The 22,381-nt window shown below is 49.8% G+C and overlaps 1 protein-coding gene across 1 annotated transcript in view; it reads right to left on the minus strand.

Annotated features, from left to right (window-relative positions):
• Positions 1 to 209: 209 nt before the first annotated feature.
• Nompa (no mechanoreceptor potential A) overlaps positions 210 to 22,381 on the minus strand; it is a 52,151-nt gene continuing 29,979 nt past the window's right edge. Inside the window, 10 exon segments of the mRNA XM_077692366.1 lie at positions 210 to 1,123; positions 4,547 to 4,680; positions 7,313 to 7,610; positions 8,622 to 8,769; positions 9,820 to 9,913; positions 14,645 to 14,790; positions 15,902 to 16,050; positions 17,212 to 17,390; positions 18,417 to 18,574; positions 20,751 to 21,621. Of these exon segments, the coding sequence (XP_077548492.1) occupies positions 923 to 1,123; positions 4,547 to 4,680; positions 7,313 to 7,610; positions 8,622 to 8,769; positions 9,820 to 9,913; positions 14,645 to 14,790; positions 15,902 to 16,050; positions 17,212 to 17,390; positions 18,417 to 18,574; positions 20,751 to 21,621 (2,378 nt within the window). The 3' untranslated portion in view covers positions 210 to 922.

Genomic DNA, 22,381 nt, shown 5'->3' on the forward strand with positions numbered 1-22,381 from the left:
TCCGGAGGGATGCTTGTCATGTTCACTGTAAATTGAACACGGCCCGTCCTTCAATTTTGAATTCTCAAATTCACGCTCAGCGCTATATATACTCCTGATGGCAGTGAGTTTCACTTTGTTAAGCGTTGCTTTGGCCAAGGAGAAAGTACGCAGTTATACGAGAATAATTTTCAGCAAAGGACCCACAAATTTGTGTTTCAAGACAACATAAGTAGAGCCGCAATAACACGTTGAACACAGAATATATTACTGGTAGTGACTCGTAGCAAACCGCAAATATATAATGAATCTGACAATGCACCCAATATGGCGCGCAGTGTTTGAAGGTAGAATTCCCACCCTATACATTCGACATTAGCGGTAGGAAAATCGTTAACACGTGCGTCCGTGAAAAAAATTGTGGAATATACAATCAAAAAACACTGTCTAAGTCATATGCCTCGAAAATTGTCTGTTTTCGCTGAAAAAAAGGGCAAAAGTTTTGTTTTCATTGTATTTAATTATAGCATAACTTTCGAACAGACAACATCTGCACAATTGAATATTCGTAGTGTGAATCGTGTGTGCTTAGGGGGTAACACTTTAAATAGTGATCGGAACGGCAGCGCGAGCTGTGTTGTACCTGACAAAGCAAGGCTTTTCTCCCGTTTGGTTATTTGTCGATATATGCACATATTAATCTGTACAATTAAAGCGTAGCGCTAAAAATAAAATAAACGAAGCGGAGGTTGCTAGAAGGCTTAGCAATAATCTTTTTCCTCGATATTGCACCGTTGTCTAGCGTCCATTTGTTTGTATCAAATAATTCGACAAATAGAGGTTCTGTTTGCATTCAGAGTGTATGCGGTGGACCGCGTGTGAACCGCCCTCGGTTCAGTTTGGAGCATAGCTTGGTCGAGCTGTCGCGGGACGTTTCGGGGGCTCAGTCAAAATCGCCCTTCAGTTTGCCGACATGGGAGACGGTCAGACTGCGCAGCGACCTCGACCGTTCGAAGAGGGAAGGGTCCGTGTAGATGGGTTCGCTCGGGTCTTCGAACTTGGAGACTGGAGGCGCAGCCTGGAACTGAGACACGTACATGCTGCAGGGGCTCGGTGACGTCATTCCAGCCTGGACGTCCTTCACCTGCCGAAAAAAAAATGAAGGTCGTAAAAAGACTGGTTAGAAATGAGCCGTTTGGGTGACTTTTAGAAATGCTGCTAGATGCTGCGTCAGAGCCTGTACGGACACCTTTATATGAGAAGTTTTTTTTTTTTTCGGAATGAGTCAAATCCAGAAAAACGGCACTAAGTCAGATAAAACTGTAGTGACAAGACAAAAATCCCGGGCCATCTCCACTAACGTGAAACCGGAGAAGAGGCGAAGCATGCCGTGTACAAGTATATTCTTGGCGCCTTGGAGTTTTTGCCCACGGAGATGAAACCGCTTGGGGTAGAGGTATACAGCTTTGCTGTAAAAGTATCGTGTCGGTGAAGCGCGAAGCGTTTTAGCGCGAGGCGTTGGAAAACGATGTCCCGGTGTTTTAGTACCGTGACTACATGAGACGAGATACGATGACGACGACGACAGGAGACGCCGACAGCCCGAGCCCCTAAGGGGCTTCGCCCCTAAAACTGGGCAACTTTCCCGTAGAAAAGAAGTTGCGACGAAATAGGTGAGGTAACGCTCGGCGAACGTGTACGATGATCGTATTTCGTTTCGAAAATGAGGAGGAGGAGGAATAAACGTCGCTATAAAGCTGTCAGCCCTGGGGAAGAGTCCTCATTGCAGGACCCCTTGAGTCCGTCCGGCTTCTTGGGCTCGCTGCACCAGCCAAAGCTGGTCAGGGTCCGAGCTGGACAGAAATCTCTCCCAGTGCTCAGGGGAGGGGAAAGGCAGCCAGATCGTGTTGAAACATGGATCAAAATGAGCCGAATCTATTTTCCCAAGGGGACTGTGATTTTGCTTGGACGGTCTATAATCACCATTGCAGCGAGTCCTCTCCTGAGAGCGCGGACTGACACGCGGGAATAATAGATTATTTAGGATATTAGTAAATAATATTTGAATATTTAGTTGGTAATTATAATTGCTTATTACTTGCGGCCGTAACCTTCCGCTAGCTGACATGTAGAACATATCACGTATTAGTTTTGCCAGCGTTGCCTTTGGGTCAGGCAACGAAGTTTCGCTGTTTTCTCAAATTGTGTTTCGGTAGATTTAAAAAAAAATCATATGTTCGCCTTAACGAAAACGCACCTAACTATTAATACAAGAAGAGGGGTACGCATGCGGGTCAGCGCCTGCCTTGAACAAATTCTTTTGTCATGAAAGTGTTTAGGAATTGTTTCAAGAAAATTACCATTAAGTAACTCGCCATGCATTTCAAACCTCGTGTTTCTATTTAGTTTTTCCATTGACGTGGCGTTTAACCGAGCAAGTGACTACTACAGGTTTGCTGTAACATAGATGGATGTCTCACTTTTAACACTTGTAGGCGGAGAAACAGCGCATAGGGTAAAATAGGGCTGTTGGTTTCAAATGTGCATAAACTGCGAATTAGCCTTTAGTAGCCTTTGGCTTATTGCGGGCGTTGAATCAGCGATCAATGATCCTATATGGCTATGTTGTACACGACAACATACGCAGCCTGTGCCACTCAGTCTGTTCAAGCAACACCGTTCGGGTTTTTTTTTTGCTAGATTAACCAGCCATCGAAAGCTTCCATTTCTATCTTTCCAGCTTTCTTAATTAATTAATTGATTTCGACAACTTATACGGCAATGGTGATACATGAGCTAGTACAGTTGTCGAGGGGGACCGTAAAAAAGATAAAAACAACAAAACACTGAAAAAGTCTCTAAAAAAACCTCTCCCCTCTTTTAAGGACTACTCTGCAGGCGATGGCATGTATTTTAACGATACAAGAAAGTGTACACAATTATGAACACACAAATTGTTTTACCAATATTCCGAAAGAAAAAAATACACGCAAGATGAGATTTCACTGAAGTACTGGGAAGCACACGTCCAGTTTCGTTTTGAATACTAGTTTAGACTTGGTAAGAAGGGGCTTAAAATAGGGCTCGTTTGCACCCACAAAACTACCGAAACGATTGATGCTTTGTTGTTCTAGTGCAGCGACGCGATTAGGCTGCCAGAAGGTGCGTTGGAGGATTATCTTTACCTTTATTACGAGCTACACGTGTGGTGGATATTTCCTAATCAATTGTCCTTGTTTATGAACTCCGAGAGGAGATTTAACTTACCCAGCAGAGATAAGTTAAATGACGCCTGCACCAGTGCACCATCATCACCGATTTATTCAGAACTTAAAATCATTCCGTTTATTGTAGCAAGAGACTTCAAGACAACATTACTAGCCCAAAAATGTTAAAACCACCTAACCGGTAATTCAATTTCATACAACCTAAACTAGGTACCAGACACGCCCACTAATGGAACTTAAATTTACCAAAAATACACAATGTCTATGGTCGCCGCACAATCTCCTTCTTGGGAGCCAAACTGTGAAATAATATACCAGTCGAATTAAAACAAAACAGGCATAGCACTCATTCGATAAAAAAAAATACTTCATGTCTGATTTTTATGCTTCACCGCGTTAAATTTGCACAATGACCCGCCGCGGTGGCTCAGTGGCTAAGGCGTTGCGCTGCTGAGCATGAGGTCGCGGGTTCGATTCCCGGCCGCGGCGGCCGCTTTTCTGATGGAGGCGAAAAGCAAAAACGCCCGTGTGTACGAGATTTCGGCGCACGTTAAAGATCCCCAGGTGGTCTAAATTAATCCGGAGCCCTCCACTACGGCGCGCCTCATCGCCTGCGTTGCGTCGGCGCGTTAAACCCTACAATCAGATCAGAAATTTGCACAATGTATTTTTCTCGTGCACATTGTATTGCCACGTGGCCAAAGACGATGCAGTTCTCTTGACGGACAAACAAGTTTATTGGAGCAAACTTTTGCTCCCCTAACAACTTAGACTACACAGGCGGCGTAGCAGCAGCCGACAAAGTGCCATGCGCAGGCGAGTGTCGGTGAATCTAATACCCCGGCCACGGACCCTGGCGTTTGCTCTGCAGGCGTTTTATCTTTCGACGCGAGTGGTTCTTGAACCGTCGATTTACATCCAGAACATTGTAGCTCAAAGAAGATTATTCTAGGCTAGGGAGGTTAGGGCGAAGGCTAGTGACGTTAGGGCGAAGCACTCTCCTTATCTGAATTAGATAACCCGCGTGGCATAAAAATAAAGAATGGAACACGCGCTTCGCTTGGGACACAGATAACAGACCCGGGCGCGGCCGGGAAGTAGAAACAAACCATAAATAAACAAACCCAATGTATGGTTCGCGGCAGTATTTTATCTTTGTATTATTGTGTTGAATTGTTTTTTTGTGAATATTATGTTATGGATCCATTACTAGCCATATCGGCTATTGATCCAGATTACTTTTCACCTCTTTTTGCATCTGATTTTCTTCATGAAATAAAATTTGTGCTTTCTGATTTCTGAAGGTTTATAAAGCGTACGCAAGCGTGAGATTGAACTACCTGCAGCTTGACCCGGCGGACGTAGAACATGGCTCCCATGGCGATTCCCACGAGGGCGCAGATGAGAAGGGCGAGCATGGCCACCAGTGCGTAGTAGCCGGATTGGGCGACGCATACTGTCGGCTTCTTGTACACTGTCGGAGGCAAAAAATGGGCGTGGTTTAGCACTTGTTAACCTAGTTAATACAAGCGAAAAGTCTCTTTTGCTTGTTCCTGCGAAGACTATTCACCCAGTGCACGGTTCATGAAAGTTAGGCGACTGGCTGATTGAATTAGCCTGTCGCTTAAAAGACTGAGCGACCAAGTGCCGTCGAAGCAGCCGTTAAACGAAAGTATACATAGTTACGTAATACCTAGAGCCACTAGATCAGGTTTCAGAGTATCGGCACTCTTTTTCTCTTATTGATGTATGCCGCCGATAGCGGCCATTGGTCGAACCGCGTCACGTGACATTTGTTTACCCAGGGAAGACCCATGGGCGGTGACATTTTGGTGCCTCTGTGTTGCCGCGCGCGCTTTTCGATAAGTCGGGATTTCCGGACGTGGGTCTTAGAATGGTCAAAAATCGCAAAAAAGAATGCATTTTGGGAAAAAAACATATTTGAAGTCTTCATACCTTCAAGAACCTACTCGGCGTATCCAAGCACAGCACATCAAACTCACATGAGACACGGCATATTTTGTCTGGCGCTCTGTACTGGGCTGTTTCAGCCGGCGAGAAGGTGGAAAACGCCTGCATCGCTTCCCGCTGGGAAAGAACAACAGTGGCCTAGCCTAACCTATAGCTAACCTAAAGCAACTTAAAAAGCGTGGGTTAATTAATGGCTCTAGCGTAACCTAGAGCCATTAAATAAAAAAAAAACGCTAGCGTTACCGAGCCTGACTCTGTCGCCCCGGCGCGGTGTCTCTAAATCTTCGAAAAGTAAACACAGCTGTCATGGTTGCAAAACGGCGCCCGGAACAATTCCGCCCGTCAATGTCCCGCAATAGGGCGCATAAAGATGGCCACCCTAGCGTTCACACCAAAATGGCTGCCGCCGTGCGGCAGCCTCGTTACTTTTAAGAGTAGCTTTTTTAGTTGTTCTAGTTAAGCCGCAGCAGCGAGGCACCGAGCGAGCGCAGCTGCGGCGGCTCTCCGCAGCGAATCACGTGGCGTGATGTTACAACCGCCACGCTTGCGTTCCGGTGGCTCAAGGTCACTGCTACGCGATGAATGACGCTGCGAGACAATGCGTAGTAGAGCTCTCGCTCGGAAAATCTTTGTCAGTACTGACAGCTGGGATTTTGGCACCGATTGTATTGCAATAAAGAGGCAGCGTGAGAACCCGAAGACGCGAAGAGAACGCTAAAACACAGGGCAATTACTAACTTAATTCACTTGGCGCGCTTGCCTATTGTTCACGTGATAATCCATTCCCACACAAGTTTTGGAGGGAAGAATAATGCAACAGAAATAATGACGTGTATCCATCTTTGTGGGGAAAAAGGTGACAACATAATAAACGCAATGCATTATTGATTTTAATTACAACGACGAAACACGGGGGCACTTAAACTCTTTTTGTCTAGGTCGAACTAGTTCAGAGTGGGAGTCCCATGGCGGTGCTGAAGTAGCATTCCGGCATTTTGTATGAAGAACCAACTAACACGGAAGAGACAAAAGCGAGCAAACCAAAAAGGAACAGCGTTTGTTTATTGGGTATTGTCCTGTAAACTGAAGCGCTGCGACTATTTCGACATTCTTTACGCGAAGCCCATTTTCCCGAAGCGTCCACGAGCGTCAAATATTTCAAGTTGTAACACCGGGCTACAGCTGCGAGAGCAGTGCGCACGGTGGATATGAACACGGTAGAGACTGTCACGTCGTCCTAAAGTAGAGATATTCACCTATTCATATGCCCAGCCCTCGCTATATTAACTCCATGGTCGCCACCGAGCCACATGGTCTAGTCGCCGCATTAGGCAGCAGAAACCCCACTCAGCGTTTCCCCTCAAACGATGCCGACGTGGCGGCAACGCAAATTTAATTTTATGGCCGGCACTCATATTTTATTCTGCGCGACAAGCAGAATACGCCTATATGCCGATGTTGGGCTACTTCATCTTGCTCTAGGTCTATCGCTACGTGTCTAATCGTTTTGCCTGTCAGTGTATGTCTAGCCAATTTCCCGCGGTAGAGCATCAATTTGATCCTCAAGCCGAGGGGTGTGGGAAGAGTTGAAGGGTAGTGTGATACCTGTGCTACATGGCAGTTTCAAAGGCCTTCAGAAGGCCTTCGAACCAGCTGTCTGTCGAGTGGCCTACTATGAAGCGCAATTCTAAACAAGCATTCAACTTTCAATTGGAACTTGTCGTGCACCACAGGCATACGGTACTCAAAGGTTGGGGGAAGGAGCAGCAATTTGGCCTTCGAATCGAAGGGGGCTGAGTAAGAGACTTCCAGAGAGAGAGAGGGAGGAGAGGGGGTAGTGCTGGTTTGCCATTCGTTAACACAGATCTGTCACAAAACGGGGAGCAAGCTAAATGCATCGCATTGAGCCTCATTGGAGGCGGGTTCTGCTGAATTTTTTACTCTGTGTCTGCGCTCAGGGCCATGTGGCATGAACGCCGACTTTGCTAAGGTACGTCCGTCAAATAAGCCGCAGTGATAACCGCGTACACCTTGAGCATCGACAAAACGGTGACAGGCCACATATAATACTGTAGGCAACCTCATATCTTCATTCGCGCGTGCAACGTGCGTGTGCGAGGGCAGTGAGAACTTACGTGCGGACGGGCCGTCGTGCGGTATGTCGGCGCGCGAGAGGTAGACGTGCAGAAGCTCGTGCACTTCTTCAGCTTCCTCGTCGCTCGAGTTGCTTTTGGTGGCGTTCTTCGCGGGCTTCGGAAGCTGGTTTCCAGCCGCTTCCGGGGCCGATGCGGGCGCGCTCTTGGTGCTGTTCACCTTCATGATAGGAAGGGCCACGGCCGGGGGTCCGGCGCCGGTCTGCGGTGGCACGGCGCGTCTTCGCCGGCGACCCCACGACGGGAAGGTGCCAGGTCGACCGCGGTCACTGCATATGACCTGAAAGACAAGCGCGTCTCAAAGTCAGCCCATGGTATTTCGTGGTCAGCTGGGTTCAATCAATCAATCAATCAATCAATCAATCAATCAATCAATCAATCAATCAATCAATCAATCAATCAATCAATCAATCAATCAATCAATCAATCAATCAATCAATCAATCAATCAATCTTTAAGGCCGTATTGTGAGTCTGTCCTCCACTCCAGCTGTGTAGTCGACACGGCTGTGTGGAGGATACTGCAGTGCATTTACATTCGAAAATCGTTTTCGAAGATCTCCTCGTCTCAAGTTTCGATTGGAGAAGCGATTGAGAATACGGGGTTTACCCTGGTATTCTCAACGCTTACTCCACTCGAGCCTCCAGTGCAGGAGATCCTTGAAACCGATTTACCCATGCGTAAGCATTGCAGAATCCTCCCCCAAGCCGAGTGGAGGCAGCAAAAGGAGTGGAGGAGGGACTCAGAATACGGCCTTTAGTTTCTTTCGGTACATACGCGTGGAAAGACTGCTTAGAGAAAGCTGTCCAAACGCAGCTTGATTTCTTTGCTCGATTGATGGGCCGTTTAGGCGTTGCATTTCATTTCAAAAGCGACCAAGACACGCATGCAACATGCTGCAAGATTATTCATTGTTCCGCCAACAACGTGGGCTTGTCGATACCAGGCGAGGTCAAAAACGCCTTCTATAGTTATATTTCTGAAGAGAAGCCGGTAATCTTTATAGCCTCATTTTAAATGCACATTTCCATATCTTAATGTTTGTTTTCCAGGTAAAGAACGAATAGGGCTAATTCACTCTCACTGCTAATGAACCACGCTCTGATGCTGGCGGGCAACCCACTGTGTAACGACGGAGCTGCCGTAACGCTCCCACTGGTAAGGTTCCAAGAGGTGCAGCCAAACGTAACAGCTGCCATCTTCGAGTAACTAACCTGTCAATCACAGGTGCAGTTGACTGTGACCAGGAGCGCCCAAGTTTGGATAAAATATAGTAAGTTTAGCGGCTTACCGGCTCGCACGGTCCGCGACACGTCCGCACGGTCGCCTGGAAGACGAGCAGGTTCGAGTCTGGTATCTTGAAGGCGTAGAATTCAGCCTCGAGGGCGCCGTCCGGAGCTTTGTGGAGCTCGGGAAAGACGTACAGGTCTACGGGGCACCTGGGCACGGAACAGTGGCGGCCTTGATGAATTCAGCGAGAGCTTTTAGTCTAGCGAGGAAGATCTCTAGAGTGCGGGCAAATGCGCTGACAGATACCATAAAATAGGCTTGTACGGTTAGCATTAGTTTACACTGGAACAGAGAAGGACACTGTGGGTCGCAGCATCTCTCTGCCAACCAGGAACTCAATACCAGGAAATCAATGGCAAAACGCGTGAGAAGTAACGGTGAGCAAGCTTTGCTATACGCAGTCATAAGTTCTGATTGAAGGCTGCAGCGTGAATTTACCGAAGCAAACTTTTCTAGTATTGCAGCGGGAAAAAAAAAACGAAAATAGAATAAGGTTAAGTGCCCACATAAGGGTCTTTTTGAATATCTTATTCGGTGCTAAATCCTTACAAACTCCTCATGGACAATTCAGAGTTTGATTAATTATTTAGTTGAATCATTATTAGTTAATTATGATGTTATGCGTACAACGCCATAACACTATGCAGGCAATGTAGCAAGAATCGGTTGCATAGCTGGGAGTGGTTGAAGTAGGCAATAAAAAACAGCGACGAAAGAAAAATGCCACGTATAGTCTGTCAAATTTTTCTGGGCCATGTCAAAAGTGTATATGCCACAAAAAGTTCGAAGTACAAGCTTAACTCTGGAGCGAGGATAAAACATTTTTTGCCAGAAAGCTGGAGAAAACGTCCTTATTTCTTGCTGTTTTAAAGTACGTAGTTTAGTCGCAGTTAACATTAAGATTGTGCTTTGAATTCTTTGTGGCCCTGAAACCGTTGGCGTGGCCTGGAACATTTTGACAAAGTCTGTACATAAAGAATAGGAGGCTTAGCGCAAAAAAAGACGAGGACGGTGGCAGACGAGAAACGTCTGTCTCGTCTCCAATTCAGTATGTACCAACTAGCCCCACAGCGCGTATTGTTGAAGACTGCGCATACTACACTTTTCGAGAAACGACACAATAGTAAGACAAAAAAAAAAAAAACTACGAAAAAAAAAAAACGATCCCGCAATAACGTACTCATTGGCTGAACACTCACCCTCTGGAATCGATGAGGTGGACCTGTCTTCCGGAGTACGGGTCTTTAGCGATTACGTTGGTCGCAAAGATGTCACTGTAGAAGTCGAATTGATCTGCAACAGTCGTGAGGGATATCGCGTTGTGAGTGCTAGGACCATGTCATGAGCGATGATGCAAGTTGCTTAGGCTTGTATGTCGGTTGCTGTACATAAGAAACTAATTTCCGAAAGAGCGATCAGATATTTAGCCATACGGGCAAAGAAGAGGCATGCTTCAAAGGCGGCGTTTGCGGAGTCTTTCATCCCCAAAACTCATAGAGTTTCATACAAATAATTATTTGTATGAAACTCTATGCCAAAACTCACATCAGCTACGTATATTTTCCCCCTAAAATGTGGCAGAAGACCTCTCAGACTTATTGCTATCTCCTCGAGAGAGAGAGAGAATCAACTTTTATTGAGCCCAATGAGGTATTGGCTAGTGCACGCAGGCACCGGACGGGGTGGAACCCTCTTCTCGGGTCCCATATGCGTCTAGCAGCTCCTGGCCCCTGGCTGCCAGCGCGAGCTGGATCGTCAGGTCGGGGCTAGACAACAAGGTCTCCCATCGCTCTCGGGGGTCGGGTGTGGGAATAGGGGTGGGGGGCGGGCGGATCTTAAGAGACTCGCACTCGGCTAGGACGTGTGCCAGAGTGCCTTGTCTCTCCTTGCAGAACGGGCAAGTACTCTCGTACCTGACAGGGTACATCTTGTTTAGAAGTGTGGGATGCGCTAGCGACCCCGCCTGTATTCTTCTGATTACGGTCTGCTGTTTTCGGCTCAATTGTGGGTGAGGCCTGGGAAATCTGCACCTACGCTCTCTGTACATTTCAGTTATTTCTCTATAGCTCGTGACGGGGCGCAGCTGCGCCGGCTCGTCCTCGGCCCGGATGGATAACTCTCGGGCGTGGTGGTCGGCCAGTTCGTTTCCTTCCACCTTCGAGTGAGCCGGCACCCACACGAGCTCTAAGGCTCGCCTCGGGGGCCTTCGCTTGGACAATATCGCATGTGCCGCGGGGGACACCCTCCCTTTTCGGAAGCTGGCGTACGCCTTCTTAGAGTCCGTTACTATAGTGCCGGCCCTCGGATGTGTTAGCGCGAGGGCCACGGCAACTTCCTCTGCTTCGATCGATTGGGTCGTGCGGACCGATGTGCAGGTCACCAGGGTGTCTATGGTGGTGACCGCCGCCGTAGCCTTTGTTCCGTACTTGGGAAGCGCCGCGTCCGCATAGAGGACGTCGGGGTCCTCTTCGAGCTGGCGGGACAGCACCCTGGCCCTTGCGGATCGCCTCCCTTCGTTTTTCCCGGGCTGCATGTTCCTGGGAAGGGGCTTGGTCTTTACGACGTCCCTCCACTCGGTAGGCAATGTCTCGGTGTCTGGTTGTGGTTCGATGCTCCATCCCACCTTGCGCAAGACGGCCCGTCCGTGTTCGGTCTGACTTAGTCGGATCCTTTGGTTAGAGAGGTGGGCCTCCACCATTTCGTCTACCGTGTTGTGCCTACCCATGCCCAGAAGTTTCTGCGTGGACGAATGCACGGGCACTCCCAGGGCGAGTTTGGTCGCCTTTCTGACCACCGTGTCCAGGGCCTCACGGTCCGCCCTCGTCAGCTGGAGGTACGGGGCAGAGTAAGTGATGCGGGACACTATGAACGCCTGCACCAATTTCAGGGCGTCGTCTTCCTTGATTCCTCGGTTCCTGTTGGTGACTCTTCTGATCATGCTCGAGATCTGCTCGGAGACGGTCTTGATCTTGTGTGTGGCCGCGGTGGCCTTGCCGTCGTCGCGCAGCAACAGGCCGAGGATGCGGACCTGCTGTGTGGGCTCGATCTTCGTGCCGTTAATCGTGACGATTACGTTCGGTGGCGGTTCCTTCTTGGGCCTACCTGGCTGCACCATCAACAGCTCCGACTTCTGCGGGGCACAGCTCAGCCCGCAGGTCGTGGCGTACTCATGGACGGTGGTCGCCGCCCTCTGCAGGGTTTCTTCCACCCAGGCTTCGGAACCCGCTCGGGACGTCCACACCGTAATGTCGTCGGCGTAGAATGCGTGGTCCACGCCTTCGATCTCTTGGAGTAACCTAGGCAGGGGCAGGAGGGCCAGGTTGAAGAGCAGCGGAGACAATACCGACCCTTGCGGAGTGCCCCTGTCTCCGAGCTCGATCGGGTTGGACCGTTCCTCTCCTATCCTTATGGTCGCCGTACGCTTGGTCAGAAAGTTCTGGACGTAGCCGTACGTCCTGCGGCCGCAGCCCGTCTTGCGGAGGTTCTCGAGCACGCTTCCGTGGGACACGTTGTCGAAGGCCCCCTTGAGGTCCAACGCAAGTATCCCGCGGGGCGAGTGTCTTGTGGCCTTCTTGAACACCAGTTCGTTTAGCTGGAGGAGGACGTCTTGGGTGCACAGGTGCTGGCGGAACCCGTACATAGTAGCCGGCATCTGGTTAGTCTCGTCCAGGAACCCTTGGAGTCTTCGGAGAACCATGCGTTCCACGACCTTGCCCACGCAAGACGTGAGCGAGATCGGGCGCATGTTCTCGATTGTCAGCGGTTTGCCCGGCTTGGGAATAAATCTCACTTCTGCTTCCTTCCATTCCGCGGGTAGTTCTGAGCGTTCCCAGGCCAGGTTGATGTGGTCCAGGAGCTCGGCCGTCGCCGCGTCGCTCATGTTGTTCAGGAGTCGGTAGGTAATGGCATCCGTGCCGGGCGCGCTCTTTTTGTTACTCTCGTCGATGGCCGTCAGTAGTTCTGTGGTGGTAAAGGGCTCGTCCAGCTCCGGATTTTCGGGTCCCCCGTATTCCTCCGGCAGCGGGAACTGCCCGCGCTCCGTCTTAAGATACTTCGCCGTCAGGTCTTCGATGAGCCTCTTGCCGTCCCCGCCGTAGGCGTTGAGTACCTTGGTGAGGTTTCGGTTCGTGGCCGCCCTACCATTTAGCGGGTCGACCAAATGACGCAGGAGGCACCAGGTCTTGCGCGCGGACAGCATGCCCTGCAGGCCGTCGCACGTGCTCATCCAGTTCTCCCGGCAGAGCTTGGCAGCGTACTCGGAGATTTGCTTGTTCAGCGAGGCTATGCGCTTGGGCAGCTTTGTGTTCCTTCTCTGCCGTTTCCACCTCCGAGTCAGCGAGTGTCGAGCCGCCCACATGTGCGCGAGCTTGGCGTCGACGAACGGTGTCTTTGCTGTCGTGGCGACGGTCTCCGTGAACTTATCGAGCGCGGCCTTCTGTTCTCTTGCCCACTCCGCGTACGGTCTTCCACTACTCTCCTCGGCTTCGCCGGAAGATTCGGCCGCTTCTGCCCCGCACTTGCGCATGCGGTCCCAGTCGGTGATCCTCGCCGTGCCGATTTCCGCTCTGAACTTGGGTCCTCTGATCGTCACGCTCAGGATGTCGTGGTCGGATCCCAGGCTGACGTCCTCGTTGCGCCAGGTCGCGTCGAGAGTCCCCGCGAGCCACGAGAGGTCCGGGACGGTGTCCCGGTTTGTGCCGGTTCCCCTTCGGGTCGCTACCCCAGGCTCGTTGAGGAGCGCCAGTTCCAGGTCTTCCATCGTCTTCGCGAGGGCCTTGCCCCGCTTGGATTGAAACTTGTAACCCCATGTGGTGTGCGGGGCGTTGAAGTCTCCGAGGACCAGGAACGGCCTGTTCCCCGCCAGCTGCTTCGCCTGCCCGACCGTCTCGTCGAAATCGAGGTCCCTGCGTGACGGCCTGCAGTAGGCGCTCATCACGAACAGGTTCCCTCCGCTACCTATGGTTGTCGTGTGTATCTCGACCAGGGTGTGTTCGCAGCCCTTCTGGGCCGTGAGGTGCTGGGTGGCCGCCACGTTGCTGCGTACCAGGACCGCCGTCCCTTCTTCCGACGGGTCCGTGTAAGTCACGTATCCCGGGACTTGGACCTCGATCTCGAACGGGACCCGCGTCTGCGGCTGCTGCTCCGGCCACCCTTGGCACCGCCCGACGTTGGTGCACGGCGGCGACCCGAGGGGCCGCCCGATGGAGTCCGGCCCGTGCCCCTTGGTCCGCGGGACGTGGAGCGTCGTCGGCTCTGGTGGCCCCCATTGCGGGCCGGTGTTGCCGATCGGCAGCGAGGGCTGTTGCTGCGTTGGGGTCGCCCTGTAGGACCACTGCGTTCTTGACTTTTTTCGGCTTCGGCCCGTCGGCGTTTTTAATACCTACGCGTGGAAGGTAGTCCAAGGCACATTGCAGGCAGTATGCTGCAAAATTATACGCGCCATGCAAACGGAAGGCTGTCCTCCATCAGAAAACTTAAAAAAAAGGGGGCACAGCAACCTTTTCGGTGTGCTTTGCATTAAAGCCCTGTCAATTAGTCGGCATAGCGTACGACTTAGAGTTAGTCCAATTTGGCCCTGTCTACAGCTGTCTTATACCCCTGTTACTATACATAGTTAAGCGAAATTTCGGCTAAAGAAGTTCGGCAGTGTGATCATCCTCAAGAGAGTACAAAACCTATGGCCTTAAAATTCTCTAGAAGACGCAGTGAAGATGTTTTAAAAGCGTCCTCATGCCTTCCAATGCAAATTTATGCAATCCAGCCATCAGCAGTAAAAAGGTGCTTGCTTAACCGAAAGTACGTATGGATGAAGCAGTATGTATGCATGTGTGTGTGTGTATGTTTGAGAGAGAGAGAGAGAGAGAGAGAGAGAGAGAGAGAGAGAGAGAGAGAGAGAGAGAGAGAGAGAGAGAGAGAGAGAGAGAGAGAGAGAGAGAGAGAGAGAGAGAGAGAGAGAGAGAGAAGTGGGTGGGCGTGAGTTTTGCCTTATCGGTTAGAGCATCTCAGTGGAGCAGCTTCACTTACATTTTCCCCTTGCCTCTAGCCGAAACGTCAGCAGGTCCCCGACAGCTATGGTAGTCGTTGGGGTGCCTCTGTAGAGGATACGGAGCTGTACGTTCGAAGTCAAGATGTTCTGGGCAGGGAGGTGCTCGATCTGCGTCGGGTACCGGCTGCGGTGCGTTGCGTAGCGCAAAGAACAAATTGATTAGCAGCGACGCCCGAACACAATTCAGAACAAAGTTGCACGAAACGGGATCCACGCCCTGCATAGTAACCCTTCGTTTGTTTTTGTCTGGTTACAGTGCTGAGTATCTCTGCTCCCGTATTCAGTAATACCAACAGGTCAAGATATCGGCACATTTTTCCGGTGCATTGCTAAGTACTAACGAGCATTTGCTGGAAAACAGGGTTTATTACCGCTACAATGCAGTGTTACGAAATGTCAGCTGATTGAGGCAACAAAACCAAGTAAAAAGTTACAAAAAATCAAATGGGAGTAAGACGTTTTGGTTGCTTATCTCTTAAAACGATAAGCCGCCAGTGTCATTTGAGCCCTGCACAAAATTGTCGCCTGGAAACCGGCAAGAGTGGCATGTCTCATCTAGACTCAGCCACTACCTCTATGACGATTATTGGCAAAACGTATCTTTAGAAAAATTAAACCTGTTCCACTCAACGTGAAAGCTGTGAATTGCGCAGCATCGACAGGTGAGCCACGGAGGGTCTGTTGCGCCCTCTTTTCACCAGTTTCAGTATCGGGACATCTTGAAGGTAGCGAACTTAGGACACGGACACTAGGAAAAGAGACGACAAACCACAGCGCTGTGGTTTGTCGTTTCTTTTCCTAGTGTCCGTGTCTAAGTGCGCTACCTTCAAGATGTCCCAATTCATTACCAACTAGCCCAGTTGTTACTACTTCTACAGTATGTTTCAGTATCGGCCTGGCTTGATAACGAAAGTAGTCAAGAGAGGGCCTCTGAAAACGCTTATAACGAGACACTAGATTGAGTTTTCATTAATTTGGGGTATTTAATGCGAATATTTATGATGTTTCTTTTATATTATTGAGTGTTTATTTGCGCCCTAGCAACGGCTGCCTCCGTGGCGCAAGTGATTGACATCGGCTTCGTAACACGAGGGACCCAGGGTTCGATCCCGACCAGGGGACGAGGGGATCTTTTCGAAGCCTCTGTTTCGGTGCGTGACGCCGTACGAGCTACAGCTACGACCACAAGCCGGGCCCCTAAAGTGCTCCGCACTTAAAACGAACGATGATCTCACCCATCCGTCCTTGTATCGAGATAGTTGGAAGTGACGACGGCTTCACCGGGCCCCGAGAAGTAGCACGTGAGGTTGTATTTCTTGTCCCGGCTTGTCTGCACGTAGTCGTTGAACTGGACCACCACTATGTTTGTCATCACGTCGCCGTACTGCGAGAGGGTCAAGATACACAAAGCGCTGTTGAGGGAGCTGCCATTCATCAGAAATAAACGAACAGCTGACGCTTATTTCGGAGTAGGGCAGCTTGTGACGGGAAGTCAACGTCACTCAACGAAGTGCAATTGCGGTGCACTCAACTAAGTGCAAGTACGGTGGTTCAGTACACTGATTACCGACATTTGAAGGATATTTAAATAAACGTTACTAGATATATTATATTGATAGTTATGAGCAAACAATAGACTGCTGTTTAATTTCTTGGCCGCATAGCCATAAAAGTCAAGCCAAGCGTCAAGATAAGAATGTGACCAATTTAACTAGTACATTTTTGAAGGTAGGAGCGTGATTATTAGCTGGAAGCACTACGAGTCTTTGTAGTAATAGTGTCTGTGTGTATTGGCGCACCGATGACAAAATAGTGTCAAAAACTATCGTTCAGTCTTTCCTTAAAAGGTTTACAAAGCGTGTATGATATGATTGCGGTGTGGTTAAAATTGGTTAGCCTGTAAGCATGGGGCAGGGCACCTGCTCTAAAACATGAATGGGGTCATTTACAAAAATGGCATGCATGAAAAGAACGAGGAAACTCAAAACATGAACCCTTGATTTTGCAAAAGTAGTGAGGCTCCCGGTTTATACTGACAACCCTCAAAACCGCCCTCATTCCCGATAGGGTTTAGGGTCCCACGTGGTAGGTAGGAAGGAAGGAATAAAGGTAAAAGAAAGGCAGGAATGTCAACCAGCCTGTGGCCTAGTTTGCTATCCTACACGTGGGGGACGGGAACAATGGGAAAAAAAGATGAAGAACAATAAAAGAAGCGGAAGGTAAGGACGGAGCGTAAAGAGGTGTGGCCAGCGTTACGACAGTATAGACGATAGAGTTCATTGACTTCGTAAAGAGTAGCCTTTTGTGCTACAGACTTCCGTGCAAGTTCGTTGTTTTTAGTAAGCACAGGAGCGCTTTTGTCGCTTTGTGCGTAGATAACGGTGAAATAGACATAAAAGTCCAGTGAACTCAAGCTAGGCCGAAAGACGCTTCGATGAGGACATGGATTGATCGGCTAAAAACAGTGTGGACGTAATGGGATAATTGCCCGGAGATGTGGGTCTTCGTGAAGTAACTTTAAAGAGCGACAAGACTGGTTACTCGCCTGTTGGGTGCCGCATCGGGGAAAGCCGTTGGCCCTGCTGATTCGGAGCACGTTGACGCTTCCTCCGTTCCCGTCGTAGAAGCACGAGTCGTAGAAGCCGTACGTGTAGATACGGCCGTAGAAGCCGTCCACGGTCCTCAGTGAGAACTCCATGCCGTCCGGGGTGCACGTCTGGCTCACTGTAAAAGGTCACGTTTTCGTTTCACCCCGTCAATTTTTGTGTTAAGGGGCCATAGAAATGAAATACAACTTTGTTCGGCTTGAATGAACTAGCAGCTCCAATCCTGCCACGACAGACGCTTGTTTTGACCAAAAAAAAAAACGCAAAAAACATTGGAAAGGTTTCCGATTTCACGCTTCAATGAAGTAATATGATCAGGAGTGACGCAATATGGGCCAGTGCTAAAACATTGTTATCAGTGGGTTAACTAATTGTTATCACTCAAGTGATACGGTCAGACCTAACTAGGGGCCCCACTACAATCTTCGCGTCATGTTTCTTGGTGGTGACTCAGGTCGGCGTCCGCCAATCAAATCAGACAAACAAGATGACGTCATGGAGACGTGACGTCAAAGCGAGGTCGCCGGACAATGGCTGGGGAATTTGTTTTATTATCTATATTATTGTTCTGAAATTTATCATAAAAAATCCCGGGCCATCTCCACGAACATGAAACCTGGCGAGGAGCGAAGCAAGTAGTGTATAAATGCAGTTTTGGTGTTTTTGCCCACGGACCGTTGAGGATGGAGGTATACAGCTTTGGTGTAAAAGTCTTCTGTATTTGAAACACGAAGCGTTCCAACGGGAGGCGCAAACGAGTGCCCCGGTGTTTTAGTACCGTGACTACATGAGGCGACGCTTACGATGACGACATGAGACGCCAACAGCCTGAGCCCTCAAAGCACTTTTTTTTCATTGTTTTCTTGACAAACCAGCTCTTTAATAAAACAAATTTGTGGCGTCTTTACTGGCCCCTTTGAACAGAAGAGGCCCTTTTTTACCTGAATTGGTGCAGATGAGGGAAGTGCCATGCACACCAGTGCAGAGTGCTACTGGAGCTACATCCCAGCAAAAAATGAGCATATGCTGCTGCACTCCTTGCACCAGTGCAGCCAGTGCAAGTGAAAAAAAAAAAAAAAGCTCTAGTGCCTAACTTTTTCTATAAGCCTAGCCTAAGCGTGCAGTCAAAGGAGGGGGCACTTGCCGTCCAGACAGTCCCCTCCCGCGCCTCCTGGCCCGTGGCCGAGGTCGTCTCGTTCGTAATAGTCGAACTGAGTGCTCTGATCGAAGTGGGCGGGGTTGCTGAGCTGCAGCTGCCGAGAGTCGTAGTCGCTCAGCTCGCAGTTGTCCGGAAAGAATGCCCTGGAACACAGAAACACAAAATGAGAGGTACCTAAGACTGCTTATGGGTTGTGATGCGAAAGCAATACATCTTATTTTAAGCAACGCGCTGATGGAAGCATTGTATCTCATACATCCACAACATGTCGGGGAAACAGCACCAATGAAATTATTACTATATGCAATAATGACGTGGAGCCGCGAGTACACTGCAGTGGATTCAGCAACGATGAAAGTATTGGGTGCTCTCACCACCCCCACCATCATTATCATCATCGTCGTCGTCATCGTCGTCGTCATCATCATCATCACCACCATCATCTTCACGGTACTTTTCCTTTGCGTCGTTTTCTTCTCACTGGTAAGTTATTGAGAGACATGTCCGACCTCCTAAGCTGTCCCTACATGCACGCTAGTCGCGTGAGCTTGCTTTTTTATTTGTGTAGAGACTTGTGTACAACACGCACAGATTATTCTTGCGGGCCTCAAGTTATGTCTCTATCACGCGTTTTAAGATAGAAGACCACAACGCGTTGACTAGGTCAACCTAGTGTCACTGGATAAGGTATCAGAGTACCGCCATTGAGGCACGCAAGTCACCTACGGCGGCCATTTTGGCGTTTATCAGTGTTGCGAGACTGCCGCATCTACGGTCTCGCCGCTAACTTCGACTGGGTCGTTCGTTTACAACACTGCCGAAGATGCAGCAACACGGCATGTTCGCACACTTCTGCTGCTGAAATGTTGTTATACGCGTTATCTTTGATTGGCATTCGGAACGACCGTCAGTCGCGTGCAGCCGCAGAGCTTGGAGGACGCGCTAAGGCTACCACATTTGACCCACGGTAAGCGCATAAACAACAAAATGGCGGCGCCCAGTAACCGTCGCTGTGTAAACAAGTGGTCACGTGATGCGAACTGACCAATGGTCATGGCGGTGGAACGGAACAATACGGGAAAAGCGTGCCGATACTCTGTACCCTTATCTGGTGACACTAGGTCACCCATTTGTCATTAGCGCCCAAGGAAAAAGAAAAAAAGCTGTAGGCAGATGATGCGTGTCATAATACTTTACCGTAAGTCCGGGGTTCGAATCCCAAGTCACCAAGTTTTATTTCTTTTAATTTTATTTTCCTTGCACGGCCGGTATTTTTTGGCCCCGCCAACGTTGAACGCCGTTTTTTATAGGCCTTTGAGGCTTTCGATTTCTCTTTGAAACGATGCATCAACATCCAACCCGCACACTGAGTGCGTATACTTTACTACAACGGCATTGCGACTGCACATAATGTGCATCCGTCTTCTCGGCACACCCTTTGTTAAACTTACAAGGTATTCTTCGCCGTGCAGGGACCGAAGACAGCACTTGCCAATATTCCTCAATGCAATTGTAAATATAAATTCGTCCATTCATGCAGTGTTAGCAGAATGCTGAAGTTCCTAAATGCATATCTATTGCAGTTACAAGACCGAAGAAACGATGTTTGCCTTTTTTTCGCACGGAGCTGTGCTTGTACGCGAACAATCTCAATGGATTTAAAAAAGGGTTGCACTACACATAAATATTGAAATACGGAGCGATAGCAGCATTGTTTTTTTTTTTGTTTTGTAGCTATGTCACTGTTTTGCATTGACAAATTGGGCGTTCAGGTTATATTTCTTTCCCTTGTTAGCAGGATTTCCATTTAAATCGTCTGTTTCTTTTTCTGGGTGGAGGGTATCACGCAAGGTGTTGTCGTATGGTCTACCAAGTCTCTCGTGAACTCCTCCCGGAAGTCGGCAAATATTTAAATCTGCTTGCGTTCGTGTCTAAGCGCATGACAGAAAAAAAAAACACCAGAGGAAAAGTGCGCATTATGACGTCGGCTTCTTCAAAAAGACGGCTGTTTCCCCAGTCTCTTTCTTTCATAGTTGCTGCCACGCTGAAGACACACATAGACGTTCGGTTTGATCTCCTCGGTCGGTTTGATCTCCTACGTCTCACCAAATTAATGTTTATAGAAGGTTAGTCAAGCACGATGAAACTGCATGCGTTATGAATGGTGCTCGCGGGCGATGGGTGACGCTGCCATGATACGAAACATGTCAATACTCGGGTCGCCAGCGTTGGTTAGGGTGAACTGTTAGGACTGTTGGTTAGGCTTAACTGTCAGGCCTGTTGGTTAGGCCTAACTAAGCACGCATGTGAGGGACATACCGGAAGTTAAATGACTTGCAGTGGATGTCTCCGGCTTCAGAGCAAGCCTGTTCGCACTCTTCGAACCGTTCGGTGCGCACCACCCTCCGAACGTAGAAGCTCTTCAGCCTCGTCCCGTAGCCTACGCGCCGGAACACGGCCGACGAGAACTTGCACTTCTCCGCCAGTCCCGGCGGTAGCGGAGGCGCGAACGGTGGTGGAGGGGGTGGACCTCCGGGCACCGCCACGGGTGGCAGCGGCGGGTGGGAATGGGGTGGCGGCGGAGGTGGCGGGTGGACTGGAAACGTGCCTGCCCCACCGTGGAGCGGAGGAACCACGCCGACAGTTCCGGACGCCCCTCCACCGTGCGCTGTCCCGTAGGCGCCGACGCCGTAACTGCTCCCGTAGCTGCTCCCAGAGTATCCTCCGCCGATGGAACTTCCGGCGTAGCCGCCACCGCCGGTGCTCCAAGATCCGCTACCGTAGCCACCGTAGCTGCCCGTCGGGTAGACGCCAGAGCCGTAGCCTCCGGAAGAAGCGCCGTAGCCTCCGCTGGGGGCGCCGATAGAGGAGCCGCGGCCCGGGAGTGGGTGGTAGCTTGTGGGGGGCCAGCGGCCGTGGGGGTAGCTGGGCGCGTCGTAGCCTCCACCGCCGGCTACACCGGGGGAAGGGTAGCCCCTGTGGGTGGCGTGTATGCCGTGCCACCCGTGATGGTAGCCACCTGGGCCACCGCCGCCGCCGCCACCGCCACCGCCGATGTGACCCCCGTAGCTGGGGGGTGGGGGAGGAGCGTACCCGCCGATTCCACCACCTCCGACTCCGCCCCCGGCGCCCGGAGCACCTCCGAGTCCACCTCCGTAGCCGTGGCCCCCGGCATGTCCGGCGCTCCGGTCTGCTGGCGGAAGGAAATCAACAGACGACTGAACGCGGTGAATAAAGCTCGGCTAGGGGCGACGATTACAGACAATAAGATTCGATCGATTGCGTGTTGTTTCCTGCACGACATGCAACAGTGCCTTGTTTTCGTAACCGTAATCTTGTTCCTTCGCTTCGGTGAGGACATTACGTCCAAGTATCGATGTGAAATGTCAGCGGTAATGTGAGTACTTAACAAATATCACTGAAAGTGCTTTCGCATGGTCTGTTTTTTTTTACGGGCCCAAACCAATTGTGGAATGGATGACTTGCTCGAAATGCATTGACTACATACAGAAATAGAAATGAAGTAAACCAAACTGGACAAAAGTTAGCAGCACGCCACCTCTCTGTCTGGTGGTGGCACCCAGCTTTAGCGTTGGCAAAAAACACGTATGATGGTTTGTTTTCTTTTGGAGAAGGGAAGCTTAATCTAAGTGTACAAGGGACAATTTTAGTTTTTTACTTCATCCGTAGCCACACGGTTCCAGTCGAATGCTAAAAAGAATGGTAAAATTGACGATTTGTGCGAGGCTCACAATACTATTTTATAATAATAATATGTGCGAGGCTCATAATACTAAGAGTACTCGTAGAGCTGGGGTAAGGGTATTCCCCGCGTTCCTTCAGATGTGGCCTATTCATCCCAAACTGAGGGTTTGTCTGCTCTAAAACAAACGCGTACATAGACGTGGAAGACACATTCGGCTAAAAGCACGGAGATGTCAACAATGCAC

Source organism: Haemaphysalis longicornis, unplaced genomic scaffold (assembly GCF_048455015.1).
Source record: "Haemaphysalis longicornis isolate Haplotype H1 unplaced genomic scaffold, Haemaphysalis longicornis Haplotype H1 scaffold_12, whole genome shotgun sequence".
NCBI lineage: Eukaryota > Metazoa > Arthropoda > Arachnida > Ixodida > Ixodidae > Haemaphysalis > Haemaphysalis longicornis.